At 38.0% G+C, this 20476-nt stretch overlaps 1 protein-coding gene across 1 annotated transcript; it reads left to right on the top strand.

Annotated features, from left to right (window-relative positions):
* Nucleotides 1-269: 269 nt before the first annotated feature.
* CUNH5orf34 (chromosome unknown C5orf34 homolog) lies at nucleotides 270-19677 on the top strand. Its single transcript, XM_054575286.1, has 13 exons — nucleotides 270-389; nucleotides 3765-3997; nucleotides 4137-4226; nucleotides 6334-6980; nucleotides 8831-8932; nucleotides 9990-10113; nucleotides 11685-11776; nucleotides 13118-13187; nucleotides 13842-14012; nucleotides 14405-14499; nucleotides 15625-15723; nucleotides 18454-18494; nucleotides 19415-19677. The coding sequence occupies exons 2-13, from the start codon at nucleotides 3800-3802 to the stop codon at nucleotides 19603-19605; spliced, it is 1920 nt and encodes a 639-aa protein (XP_054431261.1). The 5' UTR covers nucleotides 270-389; nucleotides 3765-3799; the 3' UTR covers nucleotides 19606-19677.
* The last annotated feature ends 799 nt before the right edge of the window (nucleotides 19678-20476 follow it).

Raw genomic sequence — 20476 nt, 5'->3', positions numbered from 1 at the left:
GTGGCCGGGGCGCGGCCGGGGCGGAACTTCCGGCCTCCCAGTTTCAAACGTGAGAAGCGGTTGCCTCGGGAGGTGGGTTGGTTTCAATCTTTGTTGTCTGCCTGTCTTCTCTCTGGGGCACCGCCCGCGCTGTCGCTGCTCCGACGACTCAGGCCTGACGGATGCGTCGGCCAGAACACTCTCCCTGTAGCCTTAGTTCCCCTGCGGTTGTGACTGTTTTGTTTCATCGAGAAATATCACTTGTTGGTAATTTGTTAAATTCAAGAAAAGTTCCTCGAGAAGCAGTCATGGACTGGCGCAGACGCTGCGGGTGGAGCCTTTCGGCGAGTTAAAGCGCAGGAGCCGTTGACTGGCCTCGTTTCCACGACTTTTCAGCTCGGAACTGCTGTGTGAGTTGCAAACGTTGGTTGCTTCGGTGAGCTTTTTCTGTAACTAGATATCGCATTTTGAAGAATGAGGTTGCCCTGGTCGCGCCGGGCACGTGCGAGAATCGACCGAGGAATGCAAAAATAAGCGGAACCACAATCGCTGTCTCTCTCAGTCCCCCTTCCTCCCTTCCTTTAGCCCTAAAATTAAAAAGAAAAAGAAAAAGATTCCCACTGGTGTCAGGAACAGACGGTCTTGCCCCAAGAACAGGCTTTTTTTTTTTTTTTTTTTTAATATGTTGGGTTTGTTTTTGGGGTTTTTTTTTTAAGATTTTTATTTATTTTTAGAGAGGGGAAGGGAGGGAGAGGGAAACATCTCCTTTAGTTTCATCTCCTGGTGTGGTTGCCTATCCCACGCCCCCCACTGAGGACCAGCCCACGTGTGCTCCGACTGAGCATCGAACCAGAGACCCTTTGGTTCCCAGGCCAGTGCTGGATCCACTGAACCACACCAGCCAGGGCAGAACAGGCCTTGTGATCGTTGAACATACTCAAACATAGCGTGCTGGGTGTTGAAGACGCAAACTGTAAGGAGTAAGACTGTTGTGGCTGGAAATGGGGGCTGGGGTGGATTTATGATATGCCTGGAACTTTAGACTTCTGTTTCTTGTATATGCTTCTTATTTTAAAAAGTTACACCTCAATAAGCTGTTTATAAAGAAATAAAAACCTTGGCCAAAGGTAGAGACTTTCCCAAGTATAACCAGAAAATATGTTTTCCTCCTTGGTATATGCACCTGTTCTGTTTTTTCCGAAATAGCAAGTAGATGTCCTGTATGTGTACATGTCACATATATATGGCTATGAATATTTATTGCCACATAACAAGCATGTAAACGAGGGATGTAAAGGGGTTGGTATGGGCTGGGCTGTGGGCAGTTACGTATGACAGCAATACTGGGAATGGACGGGAGCGGGGAGAAGCTGGAGAAGGTCCCACGGAGCCGCCGGAATTGAGGCGAGAGTTGACGCCCTGAAGTAGAGGAGGAGGAGATGGGTTCATGAGAGAGACAAAAGGAACAGGACTTGTTAGAAGAGTGTGGAGGGAAACAGTGAGAAGTCAGACATTGCTAACACTGAGATACAAGCACTCAAATTGCAAAATCAAGAAAAGCAAGAATTTTAAAATGTACTTATTTTATCATTAAGTAAATATTTATTGCACGCTTATTATTTGCCAAGTGTTGTTTTAGATGCCAGGAGTACAGTTGTAACTCCTGTCCTGTAAGACAAATGAAGTCTCTGCTTTGATTGCGTTATGTCCTAGAGGGAAAAGACACAAAGTGAGTACAAAAGTAGAATCAGTTCTGAGCGTGCTAGGTGCCGTGGAGGCAGGGGCTGACACGGATAAAAGGTGACTGGGAGATGGTTGGGAGCAACTGTAATTGAGAAGGTCGGGTCAGGCCTGGAAAAAAGTGACATTTGCACCGAGATCTTAATGGTGACAAAGAGGCAGCCATGTGATGAGTTAGAAAAAGAACATTGTAGGCAGAAAGAACAGTGCTGAGGTTTTGGGATGGGAAACAGCTTAGTTCAAAAAACATGAAAAAGGCCAATGGAGCTAGTGCCCTGTACAAGGAGAATTAGGAGATGACATTTTGAGAGTGAGAGAGCGGCCAGGCTGTGGGGCTTAGGTTAGGCCATGGTTAGGAGCTTGGGTTTTATTCTAAGTGCACATGGTAGGTTGTGAGCCAGGGAGTGACGTCTCATTTTTATTTTAAAAGATCCCTTTGGCTCTTTTGTGACTGAGTTCCATTTTAGTCACATTGAGTTTGATTTCTCCATGGACAGGCACAGGAGAGGTGGAGCAGGCAGCAGGAAGCTCTGGAGAAGGTGAGGTAGATTTGGAAGTTCTTTAGAGAAAGAAAATAAATAAGTTGTCTGAATCGCCTCAGGAGAGATCCTGTGGTTTAACATTTACTTATATCCTGACATTGTACAGAAACAATTATTAGCTAATCATATGTAGCGGTTACATACATTGAAAGGTGGTAAGATTTGGAAAAAAAGCAAAGGTGGACATAAAACTGACGAGTATATATAGTAAGAGATGAAATGGGGACAGAGGTCAGGTCTTGAATCCTTGATCTAAGAGAATGGTGAAAAGGAATGATTAAACCAAACACAGAGGTAGGCTGGGGTGGGGGGTGGAGAAGCTGTGGCAGCCCCTCTCCCCGTTTCTTAAAATAAAAGGCAGAGAAAAAGGGAGTTTGCTACAGGGGAAGGTGGATAGTGCTGTTGAAAGCCGACCAGTTTGATAGGATGAAGACTGGAGTCACCAGGTGCAGGACAACACTGGGGACCATCGTGAAACGGTTTCAGAAGGAGATGGAGGAGAAAGCTGGATTGCAGTGGACTGAAGCTCGATGGACAATGAATGGATACTACACCAGAGAGGTGTATTGGTAGGAATTAGGGGTAACGAGGCCAAGTGGTAGCTATGGAAAGTTATTTTTTTCTGTCAGGTGAATCTTGATCACCTGAGTAGTAGAAGGAAATAATGTCCTAGAAGGAGTTGCAGGGAGAGTGTTAGAAAGGAATCGTATTTATTGAGCTCCTATGAGGTGACGTTCACAATACTAGATACTGTCATATGTGTTACCTCATTTTAATCCTCTTAACAATCCTGTTACTATCCCCGTTTTATACATACGGAAACAACCAACCTGAAGCTTATAGCTAGTACGTGGTGGACATGTGTGGAACCCAGCCGTCTAATTCCGTTTCCATCATACCTATATGGAAAGCGTGGGTGCAGGTCACAAGCCATGTTAGAGGTGGAGAAGAGGACATAGAAATGAATGAGACGAGGAAGAATCTAAGACCTAGGAGAAGAGTTAGGTTGCTCAATAGTGACATTAAGATACTTCCTTAATGCCAGGCTAGGGACAAGAACCCAGGTGTTCGTTTAGGCCTAAGAGTCACTTTTGGCATGCCTTTTGCATTGTATTACAGATGACTTGCTGGATTCTTATTGCAAAGGTGGAATTTACTTGTTGGAAGTGAGATGGTGAGCATATAATATTCTGAAATGGAACTTCAGGAGAAGTAAAGCTCCTAAAATGATAAAGGCAGCTATAACTTGGTGGGCTGTCTTCTCCCTCTAGGTTCTGTACCCACCCTGGAGTAAAGCCTTGGGGGCTAATCAAAACCTTCTGTTAAGGATGTTAATTTCAGGTCATTTAAGTGTGTATAGTAAGATAATCACCATTCCTTCAACAAAAGTAAATGCAATGGCAATATGCTTTACTTTTGTCCTAAGAAAATGCATGAGCTTATTTTGATAGAACTTTTGTACATTGAGAGAACGATCTGTGCCCTTGTGTCCTATTTCCTCAGCCTTTGCCTTGGAAGGACATTTTATCCCCAGTAGTATGACGGCGGCTGCAGTGCGGATGGTGCTTTATGAAGACGATTCGGTGCAAGTGCAATATGTCGATGGTTCCAGGCTGCAGCTTTCTCCCTGTGGTGCTGAATTCTTATTTGAAAAGGCACCACCTGTTTCAGCACATCCTTTAGAACAACCAGAAAGAATTCGTCAAAGGACACACTTTGTTATTAGCACTTACCGAGTAAGTAAAGATGACACACACGCCAGTCTTTTTAGTACTAAAATGTTGCTGTGGTGTCAGAATGTGTGTATGCTGGTTAGCTGCCATGCTAAATTTATTTCCAATAATTTTTTAAGATTACATTTGTATCTTTTTGTAGGAGCAACTACAGCGAGCCCTAGATTTTCGAAACACTTTCGCCACTTACCCTTTTTTATCTGAAAACATTATACCTTCTGAAAGAAAAAAGGTAATTTTTTAAACCTCAATTTTGTAAGATTCAAGGACAAATGATTAGAAATACGCTGTTTAATATTTAGTCTTTTTCTCTATGACACTTTGGAATAGACATGTTGCTACAGGATGCATAGGCCTTTATATTTCACCAGACCAGGGAGTTTTCATGTTTTATATATTGATTGAGACACAGAGGTTACATAATTCATTACCCTGTCTTTTTTCTTTGTAGCCAAGGGTTATACTCAGAGCTTTTCAGGTTGGTGACTGTTTGATTCTTAGAGATGTGAAATTTAAGAAATTATGTGAACATTTTTAGTAGCATATGTGTAGTTGTTTGTTAATGTGTAATAGAGATATATAATTGCTTATGGGCATACAAATTTTATTCTTTTGCTTATATTTGATTTTGAACTTTTAGGAATAATAATAACTATCTTTTACTGAGGGTTTACTGTGGGCTAAGAACTGGGAGGGACGTTAAAAATATTTAAAAGTACCAGTATGCCTTGGTGTGCCTGCTGATCAAAATGGGCATCCAAGCAGTCAGAAAAGGTTTTGTTGGCTGGATAGCAGCTCCTTTTCAAAGGTGAAAGAACTAAATCTCAGAGAGGTTACCTAATTTGTCCATAGAAATTTTCTTACTGGCTAAGTGATTTGAACCCAGTCTGGCTCCGAAGGCCGCCCATTAACCACTTTCTACTGCTGTCCCGGTTTTCTGTAATGCTGTCTCATGACAAAGAAGCCTTGAAAAACTGTAAGCTGTAACTTAGTCTGCAAGACTGTTTCCCCGCTGTATCTTTGGAGTAATTTTATTCATTGAAATTGTGTGTCTTGCTGCTGATACTGCAGTAGGATTATCAGGTATTCTAATTCTAGAAGAGAGAACTTTCTGAACCAATCATCCCTACAAACCAGCTTTGCCGTCAATGAATACCACCCTTAATGTTAGTATACGAACATAGCACTGTAAATATAGAAGCTTTCTTGACAAAGATTTTTGTAAATTTAAAGTTCTATATAAGTGGAAATTGAAATGTTTAGCTGTTGGCAAGATTAACTGATAAAAAGACTTTTCTGTGACACCTGCTGTTTCTGTCTGACACGAAAATCTACAGCAGGCACTGTGACCTGTGAGGAGTCTGCTTGCTGTTGGTTACCATCCACTTACCTTTGAAAATGTTACTTTTTTTCTTCAGTTGTTTAAAATATTACACTTTGAGTCGTCTGGAATTTATTTTAGTGTCTGGTTTGCAGGTGCTATCCAGGGCAGGTACCTTAGCCGAGGGCATAACCCTCTGAGATATTTCCCAAGTGCTATTGAACAATTCAGTACCATTTATTAAATACTTCTCCCTTTTCCCCCTTTGTTTTGAAAAACCTGTATCACAAGTAACATTTTTAAGATATATTGAGTCAGTTTCTGTGTTCTCTGAGTTCTGTCAATGCTTTATATGCTAGTTTCATACCATTTCAGTTATGATTGCTTTTAATATTGTACATTATAGTGCTAGTCTTCCTTCATTTATAGTCTTTTTATTTTTATTTATTGTATTTTAGATTTTATTTATTTATTTTTAGAGAGAGCGGAAGGAAGGGAGAAAGAGAGGGAGAGAAACATCAATGTGTGGTTGCCTCTCACATGCCCCCAACTGGGGACCTGGCCTGCAACCCAGGCCTGTGCCCTGACTGGGAATTGAACTGGTGACCCTTTGGTTCACAGGCCTGCACTCAGTCCACTGAGCCACACCAGCCAGGACTATAGTCTTTTTGAGAGAAGACTTTTGGGAATGGTTCAAAATCTTTTTATCTCTGATTTGCTGTACATCATCTTAAACAAAAAATATGTCTAACACTGGATATAATTAGGATGATTTTTTTCTTTTCTCTCAGTTTTTGTCAGCATGCGTCTGTTTTACTGCTCTAAAGAGATAATCTTCACAATATCAAATATTCTGTGGAAAACCATATGTAGGCTGACACCTGGCTCTCCTTTTTTATTCTCTTTACGTAGTAAAACAAATTTTAAGAGCTTTCTTACACATACGTAAGTATCAAATGTATGGAAAAATTTGGTCTGTTAACAGAAAATACTGACCATCTCCTTTTTCTTCCCTCAGCGTGTTTTCATCGACGTCTCAGAAGTGCGGTGGCCCAGTCCCGATGCTGATGACAGCGTGGCGTGGCTGCAGGGTGGCACTGTGAAGGTAGCCTCTTTAGATGGTCACGCCTACCTCTGCCTGCCTGCATCTCGGCATGAATTCACAGTACGTTTTTTGTGTAAAGTAAGCCAGAAGCCAGACTCGTCTACAGTATTGTCTGAAAAAAAAAATCAAGCCAAAAAAGATAAACTGGTTGAAAAAGCCAGCAAAATCCTCACATGTGGAAGCTTACCAGGACAGAGCCTGAAGAATGAAGAAAATGAACTTCACTGTCAGGTCGTGAAATCCAAAGAACCTTCGGAGAAGGAGCGTTGTGCAAATGGAACCGAGGGGAAGGAGGCGCTGCCTCTGCCTGGCACGAAGCACACGTGTGTATACACATGGGTAGAGCAGCGCTGGTCTGTGGCCTCCTGTCCAGAGGAATGGAAATACCCTCTGTCTTTAGCACTTCATTTTCATAATAAAATACGCAGTTTGTCTGGAACTGATGTACCTGTCACCCAGAATGCAGCTTTAACTTCTGATGTTTCAGAGGAAAGAGGAAAAGAGGTTTCTGTCCTTCCCAGGGCCCTGTTACTCAGCTGCCCTGTCCCACACCTGCACAGGTAATGGAAGAATGAGTGATTGGGCATAAAGCTTTTGTCAGAACCAGTCCGCCTATGGGTAATTTTTCGTTCTAAACGACCTGATACCATTCATAAGGAAAGTTCACTCAGTTCATCCAAAACTTTGTTTAAAACTGATAGTAAATAATTTCCCTAGTGAATGGGCTGTTTATGTTTCTTAACTGTGTCCATGGAAGGAATGTTTAGGGAAGGTCACCTGGACGTGAGCTGCTTTGTTGAGCTCAGAGACATAGAGATGACTAAGACACAGTCCCTGCTTTCTAGGAGCCTATAGTCTAGTGAGGGTCACTGTCACTGAAAAGATTATTTTTTATGTTTTTAATTTTTATATTTATTGATTTTAGTAGAGGGAGAGAGAAACATCCGTTTGTTCTTCCACTTATTTACGCATTCATCGGTTGATTCTTGCACGTGCCCTGACAAAGGAGCAGACCCACAGCCTTGGTGCATCGGGACTACGCTCCAACCCGCTGAGCTACCCGGCCAAGACTGGGGAGATGATTAAAGTGTGGGGAGGGGCAGCCCAGGGACCTGCACAGGGCTCTGTGGGCACGTCTGCTGCCACTCAGTGGAGCCTGTTACCTCGATCGCTGGAGACAGAGCTGACAAGTCTGTGATCATGGTTTTTTCTTGGCCTCAGAGGCCATGCCTGTCTTTGGTTGACTGCAAACATGTCCACTTTGTGGAGGGTGACACGGAGGGGCTTCTGGATGGCTAGGTATAAACCTTTTACTTCCATTAAGAGATGAATAACCTAAGGATGATACATTTGTAATACAAACTTTGTATAAGCATTGTAGTAATAACGATAATAGCTAACACCAAGCACTTGCTGTGTGCCGGGTACGGTTGTATTTTACCTGTTTCATCCCTGTAGTAATGCCATGAGATAGTAGTGCTATCTATCATCACCCTGTTTTGTGGAGGAAGCTGAGACACAAATATTAAATAACCTGAGCAAAGTTACACAGCTAATACTTGCAGAATTAGCATTTGATCCCAGGTAGTCTTGAGTACCTGTTTGTTATTTACAACATTGGAATGGTTTTTAGGCTTGTCATGATTATCTAGTTAAGATAGGAGAATCCAGTAGTGTAAGTATGCATCAAAAGAGATTAATGCCTCTAAATCGATAATTTTTCAATAACTTGCCACTGACTTTAGATTGAAATTCATTATCCTTCAATGTTGCTTAATAGGCTTTCCACTCCCTGGTTCCTTCCTGTGTCTGTGGTCCCCTCTTGCTGAACTGGACTCCTTGCAGGCCTCAGAAAGCACACTCAAGCTTCTGCTGCCACTGCGCCTGCTCTTTCTTCTGCCAGGGATACTCGGCTAACTTCTGATCGTGCCCAGGTCTCTGTGTGAGCCTTCCCTCTGAGGGAGTTTTCTTGGAGTCTCGAGGCCAGATAAGGTTCTTACGCGGCCCTACAGCATGCAGTGATTCCCCTTGCTCCCTGCTCAGTACTTACTGACATCGCAGTGACCACGTTTGCTTTTGGGTGGTATAGCGCCAGTGTATCTACAGTGTCTGGCCCACCATAGGTATTTCAGTAAATATTTGTTGTTTGAATCCTAAATTTTAAAGGTTAGTAAAACTGTTAATTTATGTAATTGTGCTGAGATTCAATAATGAGATTATTGCAAATGCATGAAAAAATGACTCATTTTAAAATTAAATCAATATACTTTCATATTAATTTTTCCTTTTTTTTTTGATCTAATGAATTAAGCAAGAAATCGCTGTTGTTATAGTAGCACTATTTTGTTGACTCCTCAAGGTAATTATGTGGAGTAACCAGAAACAGTGACTTGTGTTTGATACTCTATAGGTGGAGCTTCTGTGGTTCCCTCTCCCTGGGACAGTCTGATGAAGAGGAATACTCCTATCCTGAGCTAGTGAAAGTGGTTTGGGACAAGGGCGTTACATACAGGTGAGGCGCCTGCGTTGGAGTTGGAGCCGTTCAGTGATGTCACAGAGGAGACAGGACTAGCCTTGCAGATAAACTATAAGAGGACACAGTTTTGTGGGGGCCACCGTGCTCCTGTGTTTGGTCCTGAGATTTAAGATCATAAAACTTAATTACATTAGGGTACACCGGGGTCTTGTTACTGATTCACATTAACCATGTTTGCAAGATTTTTGTGACAGCTCCAAAGGCAGCAAGGGATTAGTTTTTCTAGTGAATGAAATATGCATTTCAGCTATTTAGGACACCCATTCCAGGGATGGGGGATCTAGCCGTCTGAATGAGTCCTATCAGAAGGCTGCCTAGTGAGCGCGGAATGAGAGAGGTTAGTTTAAGGGAGACTGCAGCCTGCGTTCACGCAGCGGATATTCACGCAGAAGCGGCGCTGTGCCCACATGATTCCCCTGAGTTCCCCCCCGGCTCTAGTGACCGGAACACGAGTGCTGGCCAGCTCCGGAGGGTCACGTCTGTAAATGATGCTGAGGAGTCCTGCACGCCGTTCGTGCTTGAGCTCTCTTTTTCCTGCACGAGGACCCACTCACTTCTGACAACACAATCTTCGTGTATGTTTCAATGAATTGACTTGGCTTAAGTTTTTATACCTCACGTGACTCATGTCCTCTATCAGGTATGATTTTACTCATTGCATTAGTAAAGAATAATCTTACTTTCAGGTTCTAGGGTCGTTATATTTAATTCCTATGCAATGAGTGTTGCCTTAGGGACTGTTACGCACCAGCCACTGACGTGGGGATGCCAGGGCGGTAAGACAAGATGCTTCACCTCCAGAAGCTGTGCTTAGACACCCAAGCAGATACAACAACCGCTTCTTTGCGCTCTGTTTATTCTCTTGCAAAAAATTAATTTAGCTGGCTGGTAGTCCAGAATATGAAATTATCTGTTTGCTGGATAGGTAAAAATTTATACTTCTTTTTTTGTTTGTTTGTTTGATAATTGACTTGATGCATGTTTTAATCTCAATTAGAAAAACATTTTTTAAGTGATTATTTCTTTTCCTTAGACTAACCCATAAAAATGTGAACTTGATAGAGATTTATCCTGGAGATGGATCTGTTTTCAAATCAGAAGGAGCTTATTTTGGGAACTTTTTTACGTATTATCCCATTCAGGAAGGATCTGAAGAGGTAAGCTGACAGTAATGTCTTACTTCAAGATTTTTGGTATATAGCTGTTTCCAAATAATTGTGACTCTATGTGGGAAATTGCTTGCTACTGGTTAGTCTGAACAATTAACATAACCTACTAGCCAGCATTGGCACAATAATTTTTAACCACCTTATTTTCACTGCGTTCTCATACTGTATTCTGTCTTCCCTTTGCCAAAGCAATTTGTGTTTAAATTAGAAGTTAAATTTCTCTGTCAGAATTTATCAATGGGAAACACTAAACCCAGCAGCATTACTTTGAGTTGATATACTTCTTTGAGTTAATATTTGCACATTAAAAAGCATATCCTTTTTTCCCCAGCATGTATTGTTTGCATATTTTAAATATCTCTTAACTCCTAAATCTTTATATATAACTAGAAAGTAGAAAAAGATTGTTGAAAACAGTGAAACATAACATGATATATTTAACAAATCAGATCAAAATGTAATAATGTAGATATTTTCTTAGTAACTCTTGTGCCCAGTCCCACATTTGACATCACCCTTTTATAGGGCTTACCATAGCACCACAAGGCTTTGCTTTGCAGGATGGAACATTATAAATGCATTTTCTTCCCCTATTACAGAGGAGAGTATTTAAGTAATAAGGTTATCAGGAGTGCTAGGGAGAAGAGTTAAAAATAGAGCAGTTTTGTTTTGTTTTTTAACTGTGGAAAACCTCAAACATACATAAAAGCAGAAAGACAAGTGTAACAGACCTTGATGTACCTATCACCCCCAACTTGTTTCATATGTACTTCCCACTGCCCCCTTTAGTCCCTATTTAACTTTACATAAATCCCATGTATTATTTTTAAGTACATACTATTACTAAATTCTGATGGTAGCATATGGGCTGTACTCTCTTGTGGTTCAAAACAGATCTCTACTACTCAGCTCTCAAGACTCAGTTTCCTCATCTAATAGGCATCTAGCACTTAACTATTCAGTAAATGTTGGCTGTTGCTATTGTAATGATTACAAACATAGCTTTGAACCCTGTGGAATTCACCCAAGGAGAAACTAGGGAGCCAGAAGAGGAGGCTGGAGGCAAAGTCTTGGGGAAAAGGTCTGAGAAAGAGGAAATCCAGAAGGAATAACTATTTTTTAAACTCGAGATCATAAATAATACTGTCTTCCACAAACTGTAGCAATAGTTATTCCGTTAATAAAGAATATATAACAAAATGATTCATGCAGTTAAAGTAATTTTTTGGTGTTTAGTTTTTTTGTCTTTTTGTCTAAAGGGGAAAGTTTATGTGCTATGTTTCCTAATATGTGGGAAAATTAGTTTGAAACCATGTTAATTTTAGTATAGGCAAGGTTTAAATTGGACAGTGAGTTATAGGCTATAAGAATATAACTTTTGAATAGGTAGGAAAAATGGAAAAGCGTCATAATATACCTTTAAACATACAGTTTTTATGGCCTTTAAGTTAAAATAACTGCTTGCTTTGTTGCTATGTAAATACACATTTCAAGAAAAATAAGCAATAATGGCCAATGTTTATTATTAATGATATTTTTCATCTTAAACTAATTTTCAGAGGGAAGAGAAAATGTATTCAGTAAATAACCTACCTCCAGATAGACCAGGAAGTCTGTTCTCTGTGTGTTCTCTAATTAAACAGGCAACCAGGTAAGTTCCAAGAACCTTGCTACCTTTTCTAACCATTAAGATGAAATTAAGAATCGATAGTGCACTGGAAACATATGTATCTGGTAAAAATCTGTCAACTTTTCTGGTCTCATCATTTATAAAATAAGGTAATCACTATGTCATTAAAAGAGTAATTCCATCTTTAAAATGTAAAGTGAAATATGGAGAAACATTTATATGTGGCAAGTGCTGCTAAGAAATAGGTAACTTCTCATAAATTTGGCTTCATTATTTCTAGGAATTAAGTTGAGGATTTGATGATATATTTAAAATTTTCATACTTCTTTATTATCCTCATAGTAATAAAGATTTCTAAATGTGTACAGAAGATGAAGTGTAGTTAGGTTCACGTTTTTAAAAAAAATTCCAATTAATCATAGCACTCAGAAGAGTGAAAGCATAATGTTAGATTAAATGATTTATTTTTATAAACTACATCTAAGCCAGTTCCAAAGTAGATTTGAAGGAGCAGGCCTGTAATTTGATTTCCTAGGGACAGTTGATTTACAGGCCACCACTCTCAGACTATGCTAAACTGTTCAGGCACTGTGACTCTTTCCCTCTTAAAAAGTAGCACCTACAAATTCTGTTTGGAATCATTTCATTGCTAAACATTAGAGGAATAACCTTAAGTACAATAAGTAAGACAGCACAAAGGGGAACAGTAGTAGTTCTTGTCTAAGGGCTTAAGGATTTCGGGAAGGAAATAGGTCAGGACATATTTCAGTAGAAATGAACTACTTGCCTGAGATGTCGTATGGCAGTGATTTTCAACCGATGTGCCACAAGGATTTTTAAAACATGCAAGGCCCTGGCTGGGTAGCTCAGTTGGTTAGAGAGTCATCCCAGTTGGTCAAGGTTGCGGGTTCCATCCCTGGTTAGGGCTCATACAAGAATCAACCAATGTATGCATCAGTAAGTGGAACAGCAAAATCAGTGTTTCTCTCTCTCTCTTCTTTCCTCTCTCTCTCAAATTAATAAATAAAAAGTGGGAAAAAAGGAATTTTTAAAACATGCAATACCTAAATATTTAGTCAGGGGCACTGACCTCTTTCCCCTCAGACTGTCAAATAAAAAAATGACAACAGTCAACACAACAATAGCTGTCTGCTGTGAATGAATCAAAATTATACCTATTTTTTGTCAGATAAGCAAAAAATACATTTTCTGGTGTGCTGCAGAACTTGAATAATGAGTTTATGTGTGCCACAAGGGAAAAAGGCTGAAACTTGCTGCTGTATGGCATTGAGAATGTTTTGCTAGAATTTTAGAAAATGCTATTATTTGCAAATGTTGAAGTCATGTTTTTCCTCTTCACAGGATTCTTCAGTATTGTGCCAAGTTGAGGCTTTCTCTAAGCCATAACTATTGTATATGCTGCTGGAAAATGGTATCTTAAAATTAATTCAAAAGCAAGATATTTTAAAGTGTTTTTATTGTTTATATATATACTCCTAAGTTCAAATTACTTTCCTCTAAGTTGTGTGAGAAATTCTTTGTAATTAATATTAACTTATTCAGAAAAATACCCACTTAATAGGTAAACACTGCAAAATGAGGCTTTATGTTATATTTTTATTGTATATAGTTTGTTTTTGTTTCTTTTAAATGGAGCAGGAAGGCCACGGGAGCTGATTGGATTTGTATGTAGAAACATAGTTATTGTAAACATTGATATTACAGTCTTCTACTCCCCGTCCATACTGTGAAAGAACACTCTTTAATGCTCATTTGGAGGAAGTGATTTCAGACTTTGATTTCTATATTTATACTAATTTGGTTATGTTCCTGTAGTTGCTAATTTTTGTCTGTGTTCTATGTATAGTTCAGAGCAGAACAGTGACTCTCCCAGGATAGTAGAGCTTAATTTGCTTGGAATAGACTGCTTTGGGCATTCGCTTTTTGAAAAGTTAAAACATACATAAAGATTCTACAATATTCAACTTCTGCATAAGAATCTGAAAGTTGCCTCAGAACTTATTAATCATTTAAATCTTATCAATGGATAACTATACTTCCTGCTGTTTTTACTTACTTGGTTCAGGTCCCTGGGATAAGTGATAACAATATCCTGCCTTTGCTTTTGAGAGAATCATTCATACCCAGCGTGGGAAGACTTCTTGCATATTCTGATGACAAAGTACATGTTATCTTTTTAGACGGCGTTACTCTCACCCTAAATTGGAATTTTGGCTCTTTTATTGGAAAGAAACAGGTGAGTATACTTCAGACTGAAATCTTTTTTTTTTTTTTTTTTTTTTGCTATATCTCAACTTATTTTTTGAAGTGTAAAATCTGTCAAGAGGCTTTACTGATCTCATTGGATTTCCTAGCAAAAATCAGGTAGATGTGGCAAATAGTCATGTCTATAAAGGTAACTCATTTTAGAGAGAGGGACTAGTATTTTTGCTTTTTTGGTAATTATGTAAGTGGTGGTTTAATAATATCTCATGTAAAATATAACTTTTAAATTAGTCATAATAAATTTTAAATGATTTATATACTTTTTAAAATTGTTAAATTAGAAGGTTTTCTTTTCAGGGTGTTTTGTTTTGTTTTGTTTTGTTTTCAAATGATAAAACTTCCCTTTCCTCCTTGCTTCTTAAGGTAAATCCAGGGCTCAGCTTAGGCTGGTGTAAGTTAACTTTTCCTGATGGACACAATCAGTTAATTCAGATCGAACACTCTGGACCATATGAAAGGTACTGAAACGCAATTTTAAAAATTACTTTCATGTTAGTAAAAAACCTTTACTTTTCATTGACAGAGAGGAAACATATAAACCATATTTGCATGTTATATCTTGTTTTAGTTTTTACATGTGATGTGAGTGAAGTCATATTCCAGGTTTCAGAGCTCACAGTTATATTGGCATCTAGCGAAACTACAAAGGTCAGGTCGGCCTTCATCACTTCCCTTTGTCGGCAAGTGATTTTTCCAAGTGAATGTGTTAGATATAAAGGACTTGCAGTGGGGGTTTTGGTCAGATATGTTAACCAATTAATCCCCTAACCAATTTGCAATAAGGTCTGCAACCACAAATAACTACCCCTCTGCATGTTTCTATGAAGTAGAAAAAAATAACTATTCTTAAAATGAAGAAGATTCTTGAAATCAGCTTTTTATGAATGTGTATTTTGCTTTCAGTTTATATAATTTGTTATGATCATTGTACTTGCGATGTTCTTGACATTTTAGTGATTTTACTGTGAGTATGTTCACAAAAGAATTGCTTTTTTTATCTCTTGAATTTATTTTTCTGTTGGGATTTATTGCATTTTGGTCTAACTGCTCCCACACCCATTGCGAGTTTGAATAATTTGCCTCAAAAAGATAGTGTCTTTAGCAAACATTACTATTTGTTTCAACAAGCCACTTCAGAACAATCATTTTATTAAACTTGATATTTGTTTTGCATATTCAGGGAGTTATATATAGTTATACATATATGTATATATGCATTAATGGTGTCTTCTAGATTAAATTTTTAAAAGCAAATGCTCATTTAGTCTTATGTGTAAACACATTTACATGATAAAGTTTAATGAAATTCTTTGAAAAACTAACAGGAGAATTTACGACATTTGAATTTGAACTTTGAATGCAATCCAAATATCCCCCTTTGTTCTGATTCTTAAAACTCATTTTTACTAATCATGAATGTAAGTTTCTCCTTGCTGAATATTTCCAATGGAGTAAATGCCTTATTTTAGTATATTTTCTTTACCCTTTTCCCCAAAGTGTCTTAATTTTTCAATCATTTTAAAATATTTTTATAAATATACAAGTTCATTTTTCAAATATTTCTTTTAATGTATTCAATCTAGATATGTGGAAACAGTAATATCATGGTGCAGAAGACTGACCCAGACTAGTCAGAAAGAGATGCTCACACATCCTTCACTTTCTGTTCCTGAAGAAAATTGGTATTTATATTTCATTTAAATTTAATGTGTGTAGAAGAGCCAACCACTACTCAAAAATTAAAATGTCAAATGGTAAACTCAAGACTTTTTTCTCAAGGATACTTTTTCTTAAATATATTTAACTCTATATTTTTGATAGCCTAAGATTAAAAATAATTTATTTTTTATCAGATATCTAAGTTATTATAGTTCATTATATTATAGTTCATCTGGAGGTCAGAAAACTGCACTGAAAACATCATGTTAAAATGGGTGACTCTTTCAATGTGAGAAATTCATCCTCAAAACTTTATGGAAAAATTTAAAGGAGGTTTTTAAAAAAACTTTAGTAATATTAAGGGAAATAAAATGTGGACTACATAATAAACTTTCAGAAAAAGTATTTTTTTATAGCCTCCCCCAAATTAATTGGCAAATCAGCAAATAAAACAAGTGTTTTAGTCCCTCTTGCATGCCTTTCGGTGTGCAGGGGACTAGCACTGGGCCCAAAGAAATATTTAGGGAAATTAAGACATTTTAGGGAGGAAGCAAGGACAGCGGAAGAAATGGGTATTTCAGACTGTGGAGATAGTGAGAAGATAGTTTTTCCGGAGCAGACACTGTCTGTTAGGTATAGTGTGAGTGCTGAATGGATCTTGTATTCACTAAAGGAGCTCAGACTTGATGACATTATAAGTTCCTGAATGGAAAAAAATGACAGGAAGAAAGGTCATTAGGAAGGTTAGCATCACTGAGTGCATAATCTGAATATATTGGAATAGAAGGATACCAGCAATAATTTAGGAAGCTTTAAAGTAGATTGTAAGGTGTCTGAGCATAGCATAGTGAAAAAAATATAAACATGAGCCTGATTCTTATCACCTTTTCCAAAGTTACTTAGATAAAGAGGCACAAATCAGTAGATACTATTTGATTTTCTCAGCTATCTTAAGGATTCCACTTTCCATATCCCTCATTCCTCAACTACAGCCTGTCTGGGGGCCGAAAAGTGTCCAAGTTATTAGCAAAACACATATTGGGAAGGAAGGGAAATGGTTCATAGCTATAAAATTGGCCACTTCACCACTGCTCAGGTGGCAGTTTGTAAAATGCTAGCCTTTTTACACGAAGGCAAGACGAGGAAGACTGTCAAGACCTACGAAAGAGCGAGGGAATAGAGAGGAGCCGGTCGGTGGTGGCAGCGGCAGGAGGCAATAAGGAGCCACAAGGAGGAAGGAACTGAGGCGGAGCAGGGAGGGGCCCCTGCATTAGCCTCATGTCCTTTGCAAGCCCAAGATCTGCAGCTGCAAACTGTTTTCATGTCAGTGGCTGGCTGAAGAAAGAGAAGGGACTGCATAATAAATAGCTATGTAAATGGTACTTTGGTATTTTTTTCCAACTCATCTTCTGTTATTAGTCTACTCATTCAACTTTTTAATAGGGATGCTAGTCTAAAAATAGTACAGAAGATGTTTGGTAAGAAGTTGGTTCATTATATGAACAACAGCACTAAAGGTAGTTTGTTTTGTTGTTTATGGCCGGAAAAAAAATGTGTCTCTGTTAAAAAAAAAATAGGCATTTTGAAGTGATGAAGGATCAGCAGGTTTTGAAGCAAGTTCTATTCAGTCTTTATCACAGATGCTGAAAATGAGGGAAAATCTCTCATTCTCCACCCATTGGCTGGAGAATAGGGAAAGAATGTAAGCTGATGAGGAGGTACATGTGGTCCATTGTAGGAAATCCAGTAGAGAAGTCACATATCCTGTTAGGAACTCTCAAGAAGACTTTTCTACTGACTTGAATAAAGAGATGTTTTAGACATCAGTGCCCTCCTTAATTTTTCAGAGAGCTAGCTGAGTTACATTACACTGTTTTCTACTTGTATGCCATTGCTCATGTTTTATTGTAGCTTGATGAGGAAGGAGAGAAAGAACACACAACGAAGAGGCTCTGCTGGAGTTGCCTTCTACTCCTTACCAGCTGCCTCCAAATCTGTTTCTTTGGAACATGATAACAGCTAATGTTCATAATGTTAGGCCTTCAAGTCAAGGAGAAGAGAATATTTAGTATACTGTGGTTAGGAAGACAGTGAAATGAGTAGGTAGTCTATTCCAGAAGGAACTTAATAGAAAATGTTATGTTTTATGACCTAGTTCAACTGCATAAAAACCCTCCAAAACTATCCATACCCTGAGTGCCATATAAATGAAGTCTTACTCTATGTGCCCAATACAGAAGAATAAGAAAAGGTCCATACTACTGACAGAGAGAGTCTAGGTATTAAGAAAATAAAATAGTTCAAGAGGAGACATTACAAATAGGTATATGATTAATTAAAATAATCTATAGGAATTCAAGGAAGGAGAGATCACTTATTTTACAAAGGGGATGGGATTTTGGTTGGTTTTGAAAAATTTGAGTATACTTTAAGGAAGAAAATAGAGGGTATGCTATGTTAGAACTAAGACATGGCAGGAAGGCTGTAACCTTCAAATATTGATACTTGATTAAAACATTCCTGGAGGTGGTACTTTTATTCACTTGGCTTACCCATTAAAAGCACTGAGTAAATTTATCAGCTGCATCAAGCTGATTTGTTGATAAATAAAAATTAAAAAAGGATTCTTAACTTTTAGGTTTTTCTGTCTAAAATTCTAACCTTTATGAAAAAATCAAGTATGCTTATTTGAAATATTGTGGAGAAAAAAGAACCAGACAACTAGCATGAACTTACTATTCTTTTCCCTACAGGTGTGTGGCTTCTGAACTTGAAAAGATACAGAAGTTTAACTGTATCCTTTAAACATAATGTATTGTCCTGCATAATTACTCTTTCCATTCTAGGCTCACTTCATCACTCTAGTTTATGTTAGTCCACACATACATTGCAGAGCTTCATTGAATATTTAAGATATTCCAGGTGTATTTTGTATGTAGGAGGTACGTTTTATTAAGATTTTTGCATGCCTATCAGGGATATTGACCTATAATTTTCTTTTCTTGTGGTGTCTTTTTCTGGTTGTGGTTGTCAGGGCAATGCTGGCCTTATGAAATGAGTTTGAAAATGTTCCCTCTTCTTCCATTTTTTGAAAGAGTTTGAAAAGGATTGGTATTAATTCTTCCTTCAATGTTTGGTAGTATTCACTAATGAAACTATCTGGCCCTGGGCTCTTTGTTTGTTGGGAGGTTTTGGGTGCTGTTTCAGTCTCCTCGCTAGCACTCAGTCTGTTCAGACTTTCTATCCATGATTCAGTCTTCACAGATTGCATGTTTTTAGGAATTAATCCATTTCTTCTGGACTGTCCGATTTGTTGGGGTATAACTGCTCACAGTAATCCCTTATGCTCCTTTATATTGTGTGCTATCTGTTGCAATTTCCCCTTTTATTTCTATTGTAATTTTATTTATTTCAGTTCTCTTACTTTGTTCCTTAGTAAATGTAGCTAAAAGTTTACTGAGATTTTAATTTTTATTTCCTTCCTATCTGTCAAACCTCCATCCAAACACACACACACATACTCTTTCCTTTACCCTACTCTTATCCTCTAGTTTCTTCACCTATAAGGGGTAGACTCAGTAAGTTCTCAAGTGCCGAGAGATCTCCCTCCCAATGGAAAAAATCGTATTTTAATATGGAGGTCGGGCTTCCTGCAATTAAAAATACTTGAATAATGAAAAATGTGGGTAAAATCTCCTTAACTAAGCAACTTAGCATTATTGGAGAATAGTGGTGTCCTAAACCAGATTTCTAATAAGAAGAATGAAAAGTCTTCTGAATATATACCAGAATATTCAGAAACGTTGCTAGAAGAAGTTAATGAAAAGAGAGTATCAGTAGCATTGAAAGAAATCTCTGAAGTTATTCAGGATATTGACTGTCTTCTATCAAACTCTAAAAAGTGAAAAAGGAAATTATTACAATATATTATTAAATCTTAAGGATGTTGTTTCAAGTGACTGGTATGAAATTACTAGAAAGCCAAGGAATTGTATATATGACTTATGTTCAATAATTATATGAGATGTGACATTTAACTTTGGATGTATTTTACCTAACCTGTAAATGAAAAAATATATATTTATAAAATACTTTATTAATAAAGAACTATTTTGAAATTTTGAACTATTATTTCTGATTCACAAGAAAAAATGATAAAATTATAGTTTTATCTTGTGAAGCATGCACTGTTTGTTAATCAAGGCTTTTAAAAAAGTATGCAATATTGTGTGCATTTGGTCATTTGCTATTTAGTCTCTTTACTCAAGTATTTTTTCAATAGAACTATGAGAAGAAATTTAGATCTTAAAAAAAAAGTAGGTAATATTGCTTCAGGGTAAGAAGCAAGTATTTCAGCAATGACTAAGTTTTATCTAAACTGTCTCATGAACCAGATATGTTCATTTCTTTTGAACACCTGAAAAGATTTATGCTACAAAGCACGTGTAACTAAAAGAGAGATGCGCTCACCAAAGTGCTATTTATTATACTTTGTCTACTGAGAAAGAACAAAAGCATACATCTAAAGATTTCAAGATTATACCAAATAGAACCAGAAATGTTCTACTTAACTTCTGGATTCTAGACAAATCTAGCCTCTTCATAGAAAAAGGAAGAAGCAAGAGAGAATTTGAATGGTGCGATGCTCTCCTGAGGTCCTTTCACGGTGGGTGCTTTGCCACCTTCAGGTCTCAGCCCAAATATCACTTCTTCAGAGGGGCCTCCCCCAGTTACTCTCTATTGCACCACCTGTTCCATTTCCTTTCAACACATACT

Source organism: Pteronotus mesoamericanus, unplaced genomic scaffold (assembly GCF_021234165.1).
Source record: "Pteronotus mesoamericanus isolate MK-2021 breed Mesoamerican mustached bat unplaced genomic scaffold, CSHL_Meso_final contig_29, whole genome shotgun sequence".
In the NCBI taxonomy this organism is placed as follows: Eukaryota; Metazoa; Chordata; class Mammalia; order Chiroptera; family Mormoopidae; genus Pteronotus; species Pteronotus mesoamericanus.
Note: the sequence above shows the minus strand (reverse complement) of the source record. Positions and strands in the feature narration are given on the sequence as shown.